The 18,513-nt window shown below is 37.0% G+C and overlaps 1 protein-coding gene and 1 long non-coding RNA gene across 3 annotated transcripts; one reads left to right on the top strand and one right to left on the bottom strand.

Moving 5' to 3' along the window:
- Positions 1-831: 831 nt before the first annotated feature.
- On the top strand, positions 832-16,598 carry LOC131253677 (uncharacterized). 2 transcript variants are annotated; one of them, XM_058254789.1, is made up of 7 exons: positions 1,043-1,173; positions 1,534-1,628; positions 2,866-3,042; positions 3,477-3,590; positions 4,383-4,556; positions 6,126-6,290; positions 16,031-16,598. In XM_058254789.1, the coding sequence occupies exons 2-7, from the start codon at positions 1,605-1,607 to the stop codon at positions 16,424-16,426; spliced, it is 1,050 nt and encodes a 349-aa protein (XP_058110772.1). In that variant the 5' UTR covers positions 1,043-1,173; positions 1,534-1,604; the 3' UTR covers positions 16,427-16,598. The 2 variants fall into 2 exon arrangements, with proteins under 2 accessions (XP_058110771.1, XP_058110772.1); XM_058254788.1 differs by lacking the exon at positions 1,534-1,628 and having other exon boundaries at positions 832-1,173.
- LOC131253678 (uncharacterized) lies at positions 8,293-14,226 on the bottom strand. Its single transcript, XR_009175278.1, has 3 exons — positions 14,095-14,226; positions 9,623-9,700; positions 8,293-8,430 (listed from the first exon to the last, which is right to left on the bottom strand). It is a non-coding gene; the product is annotated as an uncharacterized LOC131253678 (long non-coding RNA).
- Positions 16,599-18,513: the final 1,915 nt, after the last annotated feature.

The raw sequence follows: 18,513 nt of genomic DNA, 5'->3' as shown, positions 1-18,513 counted from the left end.
TGAGCAAGCTAATCGAGCTAACTCGAATCGCGTAAAGCCCTGTGCATTTCGTATCATCATTTAAACGCGTGGGACCAAAAATAGTGTACTATACTGTAGGAACTGTGAGACAAAAAATAAAGCATATCCAAATGTCAGGTGTACTATACCCATAGGAAACAGTAGCTACCTTAAAAAATACTGGATGACGATATAAAAACAAATATCAGCTTGATGCAAAACTTCCGTGGCCCACAGGAAAATTTTAACGGTCAATCATCACTTCTTCCTCCCGCATGGTTCAGCAAAATTCTGGATCAACATCATTTTCGAAATCATGCACTAAAATGATCTGGAAAAACGGATGGACGGCGTGGATATAGAATATATACACTAGGTGGGCCCCACAGTAAGGGCCACACTGGGTGATGCCAAGGCCGCATCTAATCTGGTCCCGCTTTGTGAGCCACTTATAGAATCTTCTATCCTGAGTAAAATCTATCGGATAGCGCATCCATAGCGAGGGGCATTGTATAAACGGTTTGGATCTTTCCAGCACAAAGCTAGATTGAAAACTATCGCCCCAATGTAGAAATGGCCATAAATCGAGTATGCATTGTCGCAAGAGAAATTTTGATACTCTGGCAGAGTGTGATGAATGATACACAAGCACCCAGAAAATACTCTGGAACAAGTAATTCAAATTATATTTTCCAAGCATAAAACCAAAAACAATTTATGAACGCCAGCGTATCAAGTGTGATCTGCCAGAGTATCGAACAACGCCACTTCCGTCGCACCTCTCTCTCGATAACCACTCCAGCGAGTCCTCTCTCTCGATAACCACTCCAGCGAGTCGCCATATCACCGCCAGCGAGTCGCCATATCATCTCTCTCTCTCTCTCTCTCTCTCTCTCTCCTAGAAAATGCGAGCAGCTTGTTGATTCAAGTCTCACTCTGTGAAATTCTTCTCCCATGGCGTATCGCAGAAAGCAGGTGATTTCTAGGGTTTCTACCGTCTCCGATGATTTCCGCTCTCCGCCTCTTTCTCCAGAGGACGCCCCTTCCTCCCTTGCCGCCCAAGCGATCCGAGCCTCCTCCGCTCACCGAGACTCCTCCCTTTCCACCGCCTATGACGAATCCGCTTACAGAGAATCGTCGAATCGCCAGAGATCCTCTCAATCTCGGCAGCAGGTCAGTACTCCCGTTGCTTTCGCGGCCTTCTTTTACGTGCGGATCGGTGATTTTTTCTTGCAAATCTGTGGGAAACTTGGTTTTCGGAGGTAGTGAGTCGTTGGAGGTTGAATTTTAGAAAACGGTGTATAGTTTTGCTTGTTTGGAAAATAGGTAGGGATATTAGGGTTTTTGGTGGATTTTGGAAAGTTAAGGTTTTGTGATGGTTTGATGATCGACGGTTGAATTTTTGGTGGGAATGGATGATTGGGAGTAGGATATGGTTTGTGATTGAATTTTTGTTTGAGATTTGCATCTAGTTGACTTCCTTTCGAACTTGTAAACGTCTTTTTTCGTTTTTTGTTTTTTGTTTTGGAGCAGGAGTGATCTCTATATGATGTCTGCCCAATGTAGTAAAAAAATGGTGGAAATGCTTGTCTTCTTTGCTGAAAATGAGTTCGTTGGTTGCGATCCTGGTTTTTAGACATTGTTTCTGCTTCTATTTTCTTCTTTGTGTAGTTGGGATATGGGTGCACCCGGATCTGATTTAGACTGCCTGATTTTGTTCTGACCATAAAAACCATAAAAGGTTTTTGGATTCTTTCTTTATGCTTAGTTTGTTTGCCAATTATATAAGTTCTTCATGTTTGTTTTTAATTGATTTAGTTTAAAGATACAATATCCTTCATGTTTGGAGTGATGAGCTCTACTCTCATTTTGTTTATTTAGTTAGAGAAGTAGGCTCTTTCAGTGAACGTTCGACATTGAGATGCAATGAAAGTCAGATCAATTGCCTGAGCTGAACCCATATATATGAATATAGTGGAAATAGAGGGTTTATATATATATATATAGAGAGAGAGAGAGAGAGAGAGAGAGAGAGAGAGAGAGAGAGAGAGAGAGAGAGAGAGAGAGAGAGAGAGGATAGTTTAAGCATTAGAATGACAACCTTTAGAAGATAAAAGATACTTCCAACCTATCACTTTTCTGGATTCCACTGATGATGTTGATCAGTAAAGTATATTTACTTCTAGTAATATCTACTTACCAGCTAATGGATGCCTATGCCATGCTAAATTTATAGAAGTTTCTTCCCTGGAAGTTGATGCTGAATAAAAGGCCGTTCGTATTCATAATTTTGTTCTAGGAGTGGGTGAATGTGCGTCTCTTGCCACTCTAATGAATTCTGAGTGAGTAATAAAATGGTTAACTGGATTCCTTCTCAAAACTGCAGTCATATTTGGAGAACTGGCTTCATTCTGCTATCCTGCATGCCATAAGCAATCAGATTGTTTTTCCTGATATGATTATACAAGTCTTTATTATACCCTTGTGAAGCTTATTGCTGTCAAGTTGGTCTGAGGACTTGTGCATAACTCGGTGACCCCTCCTTTCTGATTTTAGTGATGTTAATTGATGCATTGATATTTTTTCTTGAGTATTATTTTTGTCTACTTCAACTTTTTGGTCCTTTTTTACTGTTTTACTTTCTTTTGACCTAAAGGTTCTTCTTTGCCTATCATCATCATCATCATTATTTGGATTATGCATTTTGTTGATGTTTTAGAGAATTTGGTGGCACCTGTAAGATAGTTCAATCAGTGGGATTTAATGGCAATAAAATTGGAAATCATTTCTCACCTGTTGTGTTGAGTAGTATTCTTCATGTGGTGTGTTTTGTGCTGACTGGGGTTGTGATGACTTTGTACACAGGATTCTTCTCCTTATGAGTACACGTCAATGAAAAACTTGAATGAGTCCAAATATGGATTTTGGGGTGTTCTGACTAGAAAAGCTAAGTCAATTATTGAGGATGATAATGCTGCCCAACAAACTGAAATGCCTAGTAGAAGTAGGCCACAGATGCTAGAAACATCAACAGGTGGCCAGGTGAGAATTAGGTGACTTGAATGGTATTCGGTGGCTGATGAAACTTGTTATTTCAAGTGCAGCTTCTTTTATTTAGATTATGATTCCTAAAAACTCAGACTAGGATTTGGAAAACCAACCAACTTGATTTGGCTTGATCAAGGCTTGGGGGTTGGATCGAGGTAAACACAGCTTGCATAAAAAGTGAAGATGACCATTTTTCAGGAACTTGAAAAACTGGACAACAAATATATAGAGTTTTATCCTTGGGAAACTCAATAGAGTTTGAATCAATTCAGACTCTGCTCTCAATCAAGTCCGGATCAAGTTTCAAAATTTTAAAAATGTTTGTTTCACCTCACGTGGTTGCAATAGTTTCAGGAGATGCTTCATTCTTTGTGAAGCAGTGGAATCTAATTTCATTTCATTCTATTTAACTTGTTTCCTAATTGCAGTTCCATCAGTCATATCGATCACCTGAGGGCCATCGGAAGATAGAGAGTCCTAAAATTCAGAAGGGTTTTGATGCAATCACTTCTTCCCTTAATTACATTGGAAATGCTTTGGAGGTAAATTTCTCTTTGAATCTCTTTAGAGCATGTCCTAAAACTGAAATGAGTTTTCCTTGATAGGGACGTGCTTAAACATCTTGAACGTGCACATAGAAATCTGGCATGGAAAGATTGAATTAATTGGGGCACTCCATTTTTGAAAACATTGCTGTGTCAGATGCAGGTGCCAACTGCCAAGACACAATTATTAGCACTAACCTTAATTTTGCCCTTTCTGTTTTCTGTCACTATTGATATGCAATTTGGATCACTTTGATCTATTTCTTTATCTAGAACCATGTGTCAATATGCTCAGGCTTTTATGAAAAAGTAGTTTATTTAACAATATATTTTTCATTATTCTCAGAACCCTTCACGTCATGGTAGTAGAAAACCCTGTAACAAACATTGCATGGTAGTTTTTACCCTGTTTCATGTTATCAAACAAATTATGAAACAAATAACTACTGTGTAAATAATGGTCATTAAATATAAAATAATGTCTGTAATTTCCATAATATTGGTTGCTATCAGTGTTCAAAGTATTGGTATCACTACAAGTTTTGCTGGCCGGGGATACGGAAACATTGTCGATATCGCCGATAACTGAAAATGTGGGGAAACATGAGGAAAATGGTGGAATTTTTTAGTGAAGCTTCAGGAGATGCTAATATACACATATTTGCATATTTAGGAATAAAAAATTGCAAAAAGAATGCACACATGATAAGTTGTCTTGATGGTTAGGGGGAGGCTCCATATCATTTTATCATTTTTGTGTGCTGATATTGCTTTTGTTCTTTTCTTCAGGAGGGTATTACAATTGTGGAGAACAAGACAGCTGACATCTTATCAGAAACTCGCAAGCTGCATATCAGGAGGAAAGGAGGCAGTTCCAATGCACAAAATGAAGCCACCAATAGTCCACATCAGCAACTTCAGATGCAAACAGGCCAAGAAATGCAACTGAAGGCATCCCGTGACGTAAGGTGGCAAATGTGTATCACCAGACATGTAGTGTTTTCAATATGCTGGCTGGATTTTATTTTGGCAAATTGATTGAATCCAACTGAACTAAGGTTGGCAACGGGCCAGGCTTGGGCTCAGCAAAGTCAAAATTTTGAAGAGGGCTGGCCCATATGCCCACCCTGACTAGTTCAAAAATTCAGGCCTGGGTCCAGCCATTGCCAGGCCTAAACTGAAACCAGTGTTCATAACCTGGGAATGTATACTCAGTTCTTGTCTGAATAAGTGAGTTTTGGTCAGCTAGTAGTGCCAAAAGATCAACCATTTCAAGGCTTTTGGAAAGAGCCTAATCCAATCAATGTTGCCACTTTTCCATTGAGGACAATCCAATGGTTGCCTCTGCAGTTTTGTTTCCTCTATGCAGCTAAGTTTAAAAACTGAAAGGACAGGTTTTGGTTTCAACATCCTGTTGTTTCTCATTAATTTGGGTGAGTATTAATTATTGTAATTTCTTTGGTACTCCTCTATGACATTCCCTTGAAAACCAATTCTGTTATCGGAATACTTAAGAGGATGATTAGTCTTCTTTTTCCATCACTCATTCTCGATAAACCTAACTCTCTCTCCTCTGCAGGTAAGCACTCGGAATTAAATTGAAATAAACAGATGTACCTAAAGATTTAAGATTTAAATTCAAGCTCCTGGGTATTTCTTTTATAATTTCTTAGTAATGGTTTTTACACAAAGTTTCATGACTTGCCTGAGCTGCAAAGTTGAACTTGGAATCAACACACAGTTTTCCGGTTTTATTTGAATCTTTAACCACTGAACAGAACCACATTAAAATTTCAAAGATGACGGGAAATGAATGAGTGTTCCTACTGCCCACTTTGTTGGACTTGAAGAACTAAAGCAGGGCCAAAAATAAATGAAACCAATGTTGAAAGATTCAAAGAAGCAAATCTTTTGAGTTCAGTCTCACTCAGCGGACTTTCCTCAACTTGCTGATTTTGTGAAAAAGAATGTCTGAATAATGTATACATGTTCAAAACCAAAGTTTGAAAAATCAGACCAAGTGAGAACACTGTTAAAAAAAATTGCACTTGTCGGACTTGAAGAACTAAAGCAGGGCAAAAAAAATAAATGGGACCGATGTTCAAAATAGCAAATCTTTTGAGTTCAGTTGTACTCAGCCGACTCTTTCCTCATCTTGCTGATTCCGTGAAAGAGAATGTCTGAATAATGTCTAGATGTTCAAAACCAGAGTTTGAAAATTCAGGCTAAGTGAGAACAGTGTTCAAAAAATTGCATTTGGAACAGTCTTTTGATTTCTGTCTTACTCAGGTGAGTTGATCCTCAATTCACTGATTTTGGTGTAGACTTGGTTTTTGGAATGCAGTCTTTGCCCTAATGCTTTTATATTTGCTGTGTCTGATAAGAACTCAAACGTGGTAGCTTAAATCAGAGGCATTTGAGTAATTTTGTTGTTTAGGGCATTCTTATAATCCCCATTGATTATCTTGAGCTTGCATCTCTCTTTACATCATTGTTGGAAAGCATGATTATTGGCCATCGATTTGATTGCAGGTTGCGATGGCAATGGCTGCCAAGGCCAAGCTTCTTTTACGAGAGCTGAAAACTGTCAAAGCGGATCTAGCTTTTGCAAAGGAGCGATGTGCTCAGCTCGAGGAGGAAAACAAAATCCTTAGGGAGAGTCACGAAAGGGGTGATAATCCAGAAGACGATGATCTGGTATGCCGTTTTTTTCCAATATACAGCAAATGCTTTTCGAGAGCTAGAGGCTTACTATTTTTTATTTTATTTTTTACTTGTTTTGATATTTTAAGATGGTTCATTAATGAAATTGTTGAATGCATGAACATAGGGAAAGATGTCACATTAGCACAATAGTATCATATAGAGCATGGGTTCAATAGAATCTGGCTAGAAATCAAAAAGGGAAAAAAAAAAAAAGAGTTAGATTAGTATGAGCACGCCCTTAAAATTGAATCATATATTTCCACACACATGCATGTAGTAGTGATACTATGAGAGTCTGTTGCAGCCATTTTTTGGGTGGTTGAGACAGATGCAGGGCATTTGATGTGATGTTGAAGAAAGGCATTGTTTAGTGTCTGAAAAGTGACCAAAATACGGGTACCAATACCTTTTTGTATTCCTTCTCATTTGTTTTTCAATACTCTTGCATCGAAAGTTTCACCTTCCAGTACCCTGAGTGTGGACACTTCACAAAGCTTTAGGTTTGATATTCAATGGTCCACTATAATTTAGCTCGTCCCAACACATCAAGTCAGTCATGGTGAGTTTGACAGATTCTCTCTATATAAGAACCACAGTTTGTGATTGACAGCTTAATTCCTTCAACAGGAGCATCAAACTTAGCTTCTTTTTTGTTGAAGAAATGTTGTTCCCCTCATAAGAATGGCAAAAGGGACCAATAGGTAGATGGCCAACGTGGATATTTTAGCTAGAGATGGTGTGAGCCATTTGGTTCTTTGCATTGGAAATTTGCTCCATAGTTTGTTGACATTATCCCTTCTTTTCTAATAAAATTTTATTCTCTCTCAATTTTAAAAAAAGTGGGAAGGGATGTCTCCAAACTGACTTCCCACATGCTTTTAAAAGGACCACTACCCCAAGCATCAGCTTCAAAAAGGAGAGAGCCTTCACGATCTCCTTTGCCACAACCCCAATACATGAAGACATGGGCTGCATATTGTTCTTCCTTCTGGCTCATAAAACTGGCATCATATGCTTCCTTTCAACTTATCAATGGGAGGATGTAATTTCCTGTTTCTGTCCAACTAGAATGCCTCTACTCATTTGTGTGTTTGTGTGGGACCAAACCGAGAGAGTGGGACCAAACTGAATCTAGCTGGGAAACATCCCCATCAAAACTTGAGGGAGTGTCAATAAAGAACTGGAAGACAAGGAGTCCCAAACCAAATCCTTTAATTCCCTTTTGACATGGGGCAAAAATTTTTTTATTAGAACATTAAGCAAATCATTGAACTCCATTTCCCATCCTTGTGATTCCCTTTAGACTTCATATCCCATACTACTTCCCACCCAGCAATTTTGACCGCTACATTTTCAAAGGAAGCAACATAAATACAACCAGTGTTTTAAGCATCGACGATATTGGTTGATATATCCCACAATATATCTTGTATCCCACCTATGCGATATGAAACATATAAGTAGTGGGATATATTTCACATGTTCTATTCGGCGAGCATTTTCGATTTTCGATCCTTTTTTCCCCCCCTGTAAATCATGTTAAATTAGCGTCAAATTGTTATAAATCCATTATTTTCTACGATTTCGAGACTTGCAGGAGCTGGGCTGAGTTGCGGAAAATTGAAAAAAAATAATCAAAATTTCACAATTTCTCGCAAATCGGTTGCAATCTTAGTGTCCAAACATAAAATCAAACATGTATGTAACCTTATATAGTGATTGTTCATTTGCTTTTGAATGTTTTGCTTATGTTTCCACTCATCTTACATTTATACATTATATGCATAGACTTTGAATATAGTTGCATCAATTCAATTAGACAAAGCATAGATTAGGGCCCCATACAAAGAAAACCCATTATGTGCACTTGTTTTTTGTATTGTTTTGATTTATAAGTGTGTATTGATGTCTTTTTTAACAATCATTAAAGTTTCATTGAAAAATTTGACCAATTTCCCAATGCTTCCCCATGTTTCCAACAGTAGCAATACATTACGTGATACAACCGATATATCTCATGCGATAACCGATACGTATTTTTATCCCAAAGGTGTGATATGTAACGTGATACCGATATTTTGAACACTAAATACAACAATGCAAAACTGGACACTATACTTTCTGACCCTACCTAATGCAGGACATGAAAATTAAATATGATATGCAAGATTTCAAGCTTTAGATCATACTAATTTAGAAACAATCACAAAAAATTCCACATCCCACACAAAGTCAAGCATTCAACAAGGGAATCTATGAGGGTCCAATCCTACACATGTTAGGACTGAATCAGTTAAAATTATAGACCAAACAATGCTCAAAGGAGAGTAGATTCGTCTACACATGCAAAAATTATTTCCCAATCCAAGGGATTCACATGTTTCAAATTGGGAAAGCCTAGGATTTGCAAAAGTGGAATAGAACTTATGATTTAGGATTATTTAAGGTTAGGGTTAGGGAAATAAGTTGAGAGGGGTGAAATAGAGGAGAGAGACGAACTCGAGATGTTCTAGCGGCTGAGTCTAGACGCACATGCGTGGGATCCTGCTCGCACGTGTGTGGGGCCCATGAATCTGAAATCGGTCAACGTGGGCCTAGTCGGCCAGGGGAGGTCCACCTTTACGCCAAGTTTCAGGCCAATCGGATGTCTGGTTTGTGCACGGTGCTCCGCCGAAGTTTCAGCCCTCCTGCAGGGCCTGATTCTGCAAATCTGTTGTAGAAGAAGGATTAGCTGCAAAAAGGGTGGATTTGGAGAGGGGGTGACTGTGGGAGATGATGAATATAGAGAGTAGGAGATGGGGGCGATTTGGGATGGGTGTGGTTTCGCATCACGGTAGTTAGCCCTTCGAAGAAGGGTGAGTTTTGCACCCAATTGGATTTCTACAACTCAGAGAATTAAAAAAAGCAGGAAAATACAGAATTTTATTAATAATCTTCAATCATAAAAACCTTACAAGGGATTGCCTATTTATAAGAAAACCCTATACCTCAAAAACCGCGCCATGTGCGCACCTATTACCTAGAGACGAAGTAACAAAAATAACAACTAATCAATGCAATTTAAATTGTTCATGATGTTCCTAATAACAATAAGCAAAACTCAAGATCCAAGATCATCTAGAGTAGTGGGCCACGATCATGAGATCCAATAGTGTGATCCACATGATAATTGGGTCCACTCCAAGGAACCAAAATACAGTCCTCTAACTAGGAGGCCCTTCATGGATGTCGTCATCGATCCAGATCGATGGCGGGGCCTTCCTCCTCCTTGCGTGTGTGCGTTTGGCGCCAGGTGGGTGTGCGCGAGATGTTCCCATCACTACCCAAACATCCTCCCAAAAATACTTTTTTTTAGTCACCTGGCCCAAAGACCATACCTCATTCCCTTGAAAATCTCTCACCTACATCCTCTCGTTGGCCAGACCCAGGTCCGAATCGCAGGTCATGATTTAATTTTAAACATTCACAACCACACTTAATTAAAACTTATTACAATAAACAATATTCATCAAATACAATCTTTAACTATTACAGCCTAAACTCACTTCTAAGTTCCTGCTATACAATTTATTATTATTATTTTTAAAAAAAAATACAAATACCGATATGGCTACCACTAAGCCGATGGTTAGATCCTCACTCTGCTTCACCTCGACTAAACTCCAAGACCTGAAACACTGTTATTTTGGGTATGAGCACAACCGCTCGTGGGATCTTATCCAACCAAATATGAAATTTCTAGATTTATATCAAACGAATAAATAATAAAAGTACTTTCTGAAATTCCAAAACATGAATCAAAATATTAAATATTTCATATGACATGAATGCGATGCTAGAATCATAAAGACGTACTGAATGCCACACTATCATGAATTCAAGAATAAAATTAAATAATCATCACATCTTACAACACCGTACCTAGGTGTATGACCACGTTGCATTAACGCCCACACACCAGTACCTCATGGTGAGGGACTCATTTATACGTTAGCTAGTCAGACTACTGCTCCAGTTGTACCTCTGACGTATGTCCGCGCACACAATTGTACTCATACGCCGTACACAAAGGAGACTTCGAAGGATCCAACGGGTTCTAGGGTCTTTCACCCAAGGGACACGATTGCCCTACTTGCTAGCTTTAGGGTCTCTCACCCAAGGGACACGATTGCCCTACTTGCTGGCTTTAGGGTCTTTCACCCAAGGGACACGATTGCCCTACTTGCTAATACCACAATCATTTTCTCATTTTTCTTTCTTTTTCTATAATTCCATAATCAGTAGAGATGAATGCATGTCATGAATTATTCCAAAATCAGTAGCGAAATAATTTAATTATTTAAATCCCGATACAACAATGCAAGTTCTATACAAATGTGCAGAAATTCGATGCCGTAAAAATTCAATTCCTGAAATTTACTGAAACATCAAGTTATTTTCTTTACCCTTTTTTTTTAAAATCAAAATTTAGAATCAAATTATTAATATTATTTTAAACCAATCAATATAAATCAATTACTTTAATACAGATTTAAGGTCTAAATCCTAACACCAAATTTCATAAATAAAAGTTAGATTAAAATCTAACTCTACAAGTTAATCAGATTCAGTACATGCTAAAATTTAGAAAAGTAGATATTAGGTATAAAGGAATTTGACAATATTAATTTAAAGTCATTATGTCAAATAAATAAATTTTCTAAAATACATAAAATCAGAAAGTTCATAAATGGAGGAGAATCACCCACCTGATATTTAGACCGTCGATTTCTGGACTAAACCATACGCGCACGACTTACTTAGCGTCGCATGCTAGACCTGACCCACGCTTACGCTCTCAACGAGTTTCTCCCACTGACGCAACACATAGCATTAAGTTGCTGTCTACACTCGCTGGATGCGTGAGAAGTTGAGGTTCAGAACACCATCTACCAAAAGAAAATAACACCTAAGTGGTCTATTTAATGAATGGTTTGGATTTCAGGTTAGTCTATTTAACCATAGCTGTTTCCAATCAAGGTTTTCTACTGTTTGTGTTGTTGGGCTGATATGGTATGTAAGATAAATTACTGTTTTACCATCTAAAATATCAACAATATAAATTTTTATTTCTAATTAATAATTTTAGATATCATTTTATTAAAACTTTAATAATTTAAATACTTAAATAAAATATTATTTTTACTATTATTTAATTTAGGAATTACACTGAAATAATGTACAAGAAATTTTATTTAAATTCTAACTTTAATTAAATTATTATTTTAAATAATGTTAAATATTAGAATCAAAATATTTATTATTTTTATTCACTAAATTATAAAATTAAAATTTTTATTTTATTTATCACATAAACTTGACAAATACACACACACACACACATATTGAAATAACTTGATTATTTTATAACAAATTTTAATTTCTCTTTGATAATTCATTGTGAATGTATATTTAGGTTTAATCGATAAATTATTTAAATTTTAATTTAAATAAAAATTTTGAACTACAAGGAAAAGATTTTTTTTTTTTTTAAGTTAAAAATCTAATATTATACTTTATTAAAATTTTAATTTAATAAAGTTTTAAATATACATTAATCACTAAAATTCCAAAATATAGAAATCTAATCAATTTAGTTTCAATTCCAAAATTTTAAAAATTTTCTTAAACTTAAGTTCATTTAAATTTAATTTAATTAACTCTTCAAATTTTAGAATTAAAATTTGGATTTTAATTTTTACAGAACAAAAATTATCACACTGATTTATATAATATAACATTAATAATGTAATTAAATTATTATTTAATAATTTAAAATTTATTATTATTATTATTTTTATCTAACTATTTAAATCTAAATTCAGAATTTTATTATTATTTATTTTTAAATCTAAATTGAATAAGGTTAAGGAAGATATTAGTTTGGACTTTGGATACTATTATTATTATATAAATTATTTGTTACAACATTATTTCAGTATAATTAACCTTGTTTTATAATTGACTATCTAAATTAATAAATTTACTTTTGTTTGATACATTTAATATAATTATTATATTACTTTTATGTTAAATTATTAATATCATCATTTACATAATTTTTTTTTTAGAAATAATAAATTATATTTATTACACTTTTATATATTATCAGATAAAACTTTTTTACTTATCACATAATCATATAAATAATATTAAATACTTATGTATTAATTATGTACTATAATATTATCTTACACATGTTTACTTTAATTATGTTATATATTTTGTTATTATTTATTTTTTTGTAACCTACAATTATATTGTATTACTACTATATTATTATGAAACATAATATTTATATTTTACTATACCTTAATAATCTTATAAATCTTTTTATTTTATTTTTATTTTTTAAGATATAGTTATTATATGTCATATTAATACTGATTACATATTACAATTATACAATTTATAATTTGTTATTATTATTATTATATATTTTTATTTTTATTTTCATAATCATATTTGCTTTTATGTACTTATCAATCTTACATCACTTATATTCACAATTCTGCATAATGAATCATCAATACTTTAAATAATTAATTATATATTCTATTTGTACAGTAAAATATTGTAGGATATTATAATTTATTTGAAATTTAATTTAAAATTTTTATTATTTTTTTTTCTTAACAAAACATTTAAGAATTAATAAATTAATCTTAAATAAACTATTTATTTTATTCTATAAATTTATTTTATTTTATTTTATTTATGTATAAATTATTTCAGTATTAAATATTTAAAATAGAATAAAATAGAAATTCCTAAATGCGTAGATTCCCTACATAAAAAAATAAAATTAAATTAACTAACAATAATATTTCTACGAAAATTTGGATTAAATAGATATAATAAAATTGAAAATGGTAAATTTCAGGTTAAGATCACCTACCTTAAAGTCTGACGATCCGGCCTCGCTTTAATCTCTCTCTCTTGATTTACAGCGCTCTCTCTCTCTCCCACTCTAATTTTTTTTATTTGATTGATTCCTTCGATTCTTTTTCTCTCTCTTTTTTTTTTTTTTTTATAAATGGATGCGTAATGGAATGGAGGAGTGGAAATTTTGAGACGGTTTCATTTAGTGGGAGGTTCGGCGGCCATTACCGCACAAAAAGGAAGGAAAGTGGAGAAAGTGGTTTAGCCGTGCGGAAGATATAACTTTTATTTTTTATTTTATTTTTATTTTTTTAAAGATATGGTGGGTCCCACTAACGATGATATAAATCTACTCCGTCCATCATCTTGACCTGGCCATGACAGGATATAAGGTGAAAAATGAGGCTAATCCAAAACTTAAGTGGGCCACACACAAGCGGACGGTGGGGTTGGTTTCCACAAAAAAATGGGTTGTTCTTGATTTTTATTTTATTTTTTAACAACAATCTAGTGGTTAAGATCAGATTAATCTCAGTGCACAGTCAATAGTTGATGTTGGCTAGATTTGGATTAGTTAATAATTAAACACGTGGTCTTAAGTATATGCATGAGTTGAGAGAGTGCATTATAAATAAACTTATAATATTCTACCAAAATCATGTAATCATTAATGACATTAATTAATAGTTCACACTAAGCAAAACGATCACACATCAACGGTAACAATTTATATGAGCCGATAGATGCATATGTGCATGGGTGCGTGGATGTATGCATGGGTCTATGTGTGTATACTCCAATGAAGGCAATTATACATACATGTATGAGTACGCACGTGTACCAAAATTCTGGGTCATTACAGAAAATCTCTCACCTACATCCTCTCATTTCCAAATGGACTAATGGACGGTTCCCTCTAGTTACTTCACTGCCCTTTCATTTCAGAAATTTGGTCAGATTTCCTATCCCGATTCAACATCAACTGGTGTCTTCCTAGATCAGTTGACCTCCTGCTTTTTGCCTGACATGGGATTTCGATTGGCAAGCCAACGACAAGACTTTGGAGGATGGCTATCCTCGCGATCTGGTGCTCCGTTTGGGAAGAAAGGAATGGAAGATGCTTTAGGGATTCTTCAAATTCTGCTCAGGTTGTTTCATCCAGGGCCAAGCGCAGCTTAATCGAATGGGCCTCCATTGACGACAAGTTGAAAGATTGCAATCTGCTTTTCCTTGAGATTTAGTTTTTCCCTTCCTCTCTGTTTTGTATTTTTCTTTCTTTTTTTCTGGTTGGTGCTGTCTGCCCCCTCGGTAGACTTCTTTGTCGTTTGTTTCCTTTTTAGTTCTTAATGAATTTGCGTTATCTTTCAAAATAAAAAAAATAAAAAATCAACTAACTGCGTTACGCAAGTCTGACCCCACCCCATTAGGGAAAGCGAAATGGAAGAGATGTTACTTCTCTTCCCTTTCTCCAACTTTCTCTCCGTACATCCATTCCCTGGCTGGGTTGCAGACGGAGGGAGCTTCTCTTATCTCTGAAGGGGGAGGCTAAGGAGCTTGCAACCCATCAAATCCACGAGAGGATTATGCCAGCATTCATCGATTTCAGTAGTAACAGTAGCAGCTGTGCTAAGATTTTTGCTTTATCTTGGAATCTACTTCGAAGCATCTGCACTGCGAAGATTCTTCACGTGTTCTTCCAAATCATCACAAGAAACAAGAGTGGCTACCTTTCTAAACCCATAGATAAGATGGCATTCCTTTCCTCCTAGAAAAGCTTACTCGAACCTTCACCCACAGCAGTGAATAAAATTGGGATGATGCGAGTCGGCATATATCAGCTTTGAAATTGTGGGCACCATTGTAGATTGACCATTACAGATTCCAAAGTGGGAACAAGCCTACATGGATGATGAAGATAGAGCATACCCTGAAAATTGCACTGATTCGACATATTTTAACCACCTGATTTTGCCTGTTATTTTTTCTGCTGATGATAATTCTGTTTAATTGCCCTTTTGATGGTCATGGAATAGCTGAGATCATTAGTGCCATTGTCAAGCTATGGTCCATCTATAATGGGCCCATGATTTGGGATGTCTGGATTTGTGTGCATGGATGCCACAGGTAGTGGATGGGTTGTATCATTGTAATGAGTTCTGGTTGGGTGGATTTCAACTTCTCCCTTGAATAGTGTGTCCCGATGCACCAGCCCCTGCAAGTGGGTCCTATTGTTCCAGGATGCAGACTGTTAATCTGATGAGGCCCATTGTAAAGGGCATGCCTCAAAATCTCCTAGGTTAGAAGATCCCAACCTTTTATTGCGAGCCTAAAACATCAACAATGGAGAAAAAATATGGCAATGACTGGACAAAAAAGCCAAAGATCAGATGGCTGTGATCTTCGTCATCATCATCTATGCCTTATCCCAATTTACCTGAATCCTTTTCCATCATTCCACACTATCAAGGGCCATAACATATTGTTCGGATTCATGTTGGAAGTTATGGCATAGGTTTGATGCCAGCTGCCAACCTGACGCAACGCTCCTCTCTCTGGGCTGGGGACCAGCAATGAGAGCACAAAACTCCCACAGGCACTATGTAATAGAGTACAACCAACCAATTGGCCATGATCTCCCTGTTTGGAAAATTTTGGGGCATCCCTCATCCACGATGGGGCCCATCTGGTAAACAGTCTGGATGAATAAATTTGGGACAGCTCATAGTCTTGGTGCATCAGGACCTTACAATTTCTCTTCTGCAAAATGTGTGGTATACTGACTGTTACAATAATCACTGCTGCATCTCAAGATACGTCTCCAACTGGAAACACTGTTGGCGGAAAAGGCCCGTCTGGCACACGAGAACTCCGTCTATGCAAGGGAGAACCGCTTCCTGCGAGAGATCGTCGAGTATCACCAGCTCACGATGCAAGATGTTGTTTACTTGGATGAAGGCATCGAAGAGGTCAAGGAGGTCTCCCCGATTCCGATCTCACCAACTGCCGATGTCCGTCCTTTCTCCACGCCGCCGCCATCCTCTCCCTCAGCTACAACTCCTAAAGGCTCTGGACCAGCTTCAATGGTCTTGGACTCTCGCCCTGTGCCCATGCCTCCGCCAGGTTCCGAGGTGATCTCAGTTCCCACACCCAGTCCAGCAGGTAAAGACCCTAAACAAAAACACTACCCATCTCACCCTTCCATTTGAATCACGGGCTTTTCTTTGGTCTCTCTTGCTGTTTGATTTGTGCATGTAACATTATTTTATTTTTATTTTTTATCGTTGCTGCTTTTTTGTTTTTCTGTTTCTTTTATTTGTAATGTGTAAAATTTCGTTTGGTTGGGTTGGAAGTAAAGCTTGCCGTTGGGTTGGAAGTAAAGCCTTTTCTCCAGGGTTTCCTTTTTTCTTTTGTTCATATTGGCTTTTTGCCTTTCAATGAAATTATCTCCTTTCAAAAAAATAAAATAAAATAAAAATCATTTAGTCCTTTCTTTTCTAAGTCAATAATATTATCATGATTGTGATTTTTGTTTGTCCAAGAAGCTTTTTAATCGGATGATTTGCCTACACTGGAGTCCTGTGTGTCCATTTCATACCAGCCGTGTTCATGATTTGGTGATCCAGACCCTTGATTTGATGAGCCTCGCCTGAGTAGGGGGTGCCTAAATAATTTTCACATTTGGGATATCCAAGCCGCCAATCAGTTGAACTACTAGTAGATGGTTAAGAAAAAGATATGGACGCATTGCCTGCAGCCGAGGGTTGCAGGATGCAGGGATTCCTGCATTCCAAAACTCTCTGAGCTCACAGGGATGTACATGTCGTATCCGCCCCATCCATCCATTTTGCCAGCTCATTTTGGGACATGGGCCCAAACACGAGGTGGATCCAAAGCTCAATTGGACCACACAGGAAACAGTAGGGATTGAGTGCCCACCATTAAAAACTTCTTTGCAGCTACAAAAGTTTTGGATCAAGTTAATATTTATGTTTCGGGTCATCAAGGTCAAGACTAATGTTGTGAATGGGTTGGATTTGGATAGCATATAAACATCACAGGTGGGCCCAAGGATGGTTTCAATGTGCGCATTTTTTTTCCCCACTGTTTCATGTGGTGTGGTCTACTTGAGCTTTGGATCTGCCATGTGTTTGGGCTCATGTCTAAAAATGAGCTGGCAGAACAGCTGGATGGAGTGGATATAACATGCATCATGGCGGGCCTACAGAGCTTAGGGCTGCAGGCCATCAGCAGCAGCCCCAATAAAATGTGAAAGATTTTGCCCTAGGAAGTTCCAGTTGTATGCTTCGATCAGTGTCCCCACAAGTGTGGGGTCCACTGTTGGGGTATCTGCATCTCTACCTATTATTGCTGGATTACTAGTAAAGATGGTCAACACCAGATCAGATAATAGTTGTATCTTGGCCATTCGTATCAGGTTCATCCGTCTTGGGCTGAGCCTACTTTGGATTGGCATTGCCTCTCATAACACCTGACTGAGCCAGAAAGAGTTTTGGTGGTCAGATGCTGGACTTCCATATCTTGCCCTCTCTTTTCATAACCATTTTTTCCAGAGCTGTGTCATGTGATCAAAATGGGGCTATCTTGCTCCATGGACCTTCTCTGATTCAGATCGTCCATGAAACAAAAATGGTTCCATGTGTTCGATATGCAATTTTAGTGGCCTGTTGACAGTGGGTCCAACCTAATGGATGGTTCGGATCAATGAGTCGCCCCATCCATGTATTTAAAAGCACCAGATGACAAAACTGTGTAGCCAATGGTGCTGCAGAAGGCTAGCCTGGTCAGCCCTTTCAGTTTAAGGTTTGAAGGGCTTTTTTGTCATATATAATGGATGATGGGTCACACCTGATGAAAAGCCCTGATCTTTCACAGAAGTGGGCAGTCAGACCCTGGCTCAGACAGTGAATTATCATCATGGAACTCAGTTTAGGTCTTGCTACTAATATTGGTCCCTCTTTTAAAAGAAGAAAGACCCTGGCTCAGACAGTGAATTATCATCATGGAACTCAGTTTAGGTCTTGCTACTAATATTGGTCCCTCTTTTAAAAGAAGAAGAAGAAGAAGTGTAATAGCTAATTTCTCTTCTCAACCGTTTATTTGCAGAACAAAATCTGAAGGCTAGGATGTCCTATGCCTTAAGGCCTGATGATCGGTAGATCTATAAGGTCCAAGATACTATGGTTAGGGCTGTCGAATGCCTAAGCTCCTGATGGGCTGAACAAGGCAAGCCCAAGATGGCCCATGATGATAATCTGATCCGAAGCCCAGTCAC

Source organism: Magnolia sinica, chromosome 8, assembly GCF_029962835.1.
Source record: "Magnolia sinica isolate HGM2019 chromosome 8, MsV1, whole genome shotgun sequence".
In the NCBI taxonomy this organism is placed as follows: Eukaryota; Viridiplantae; Streptophyta; class Magnoliopsida; order Magnoliales; family Magnoliaceae; genus Magnolia; species Magnolia sinica.
This window is presented reverse-complemented; position numbering and strand designations above follow the sequence as displayed.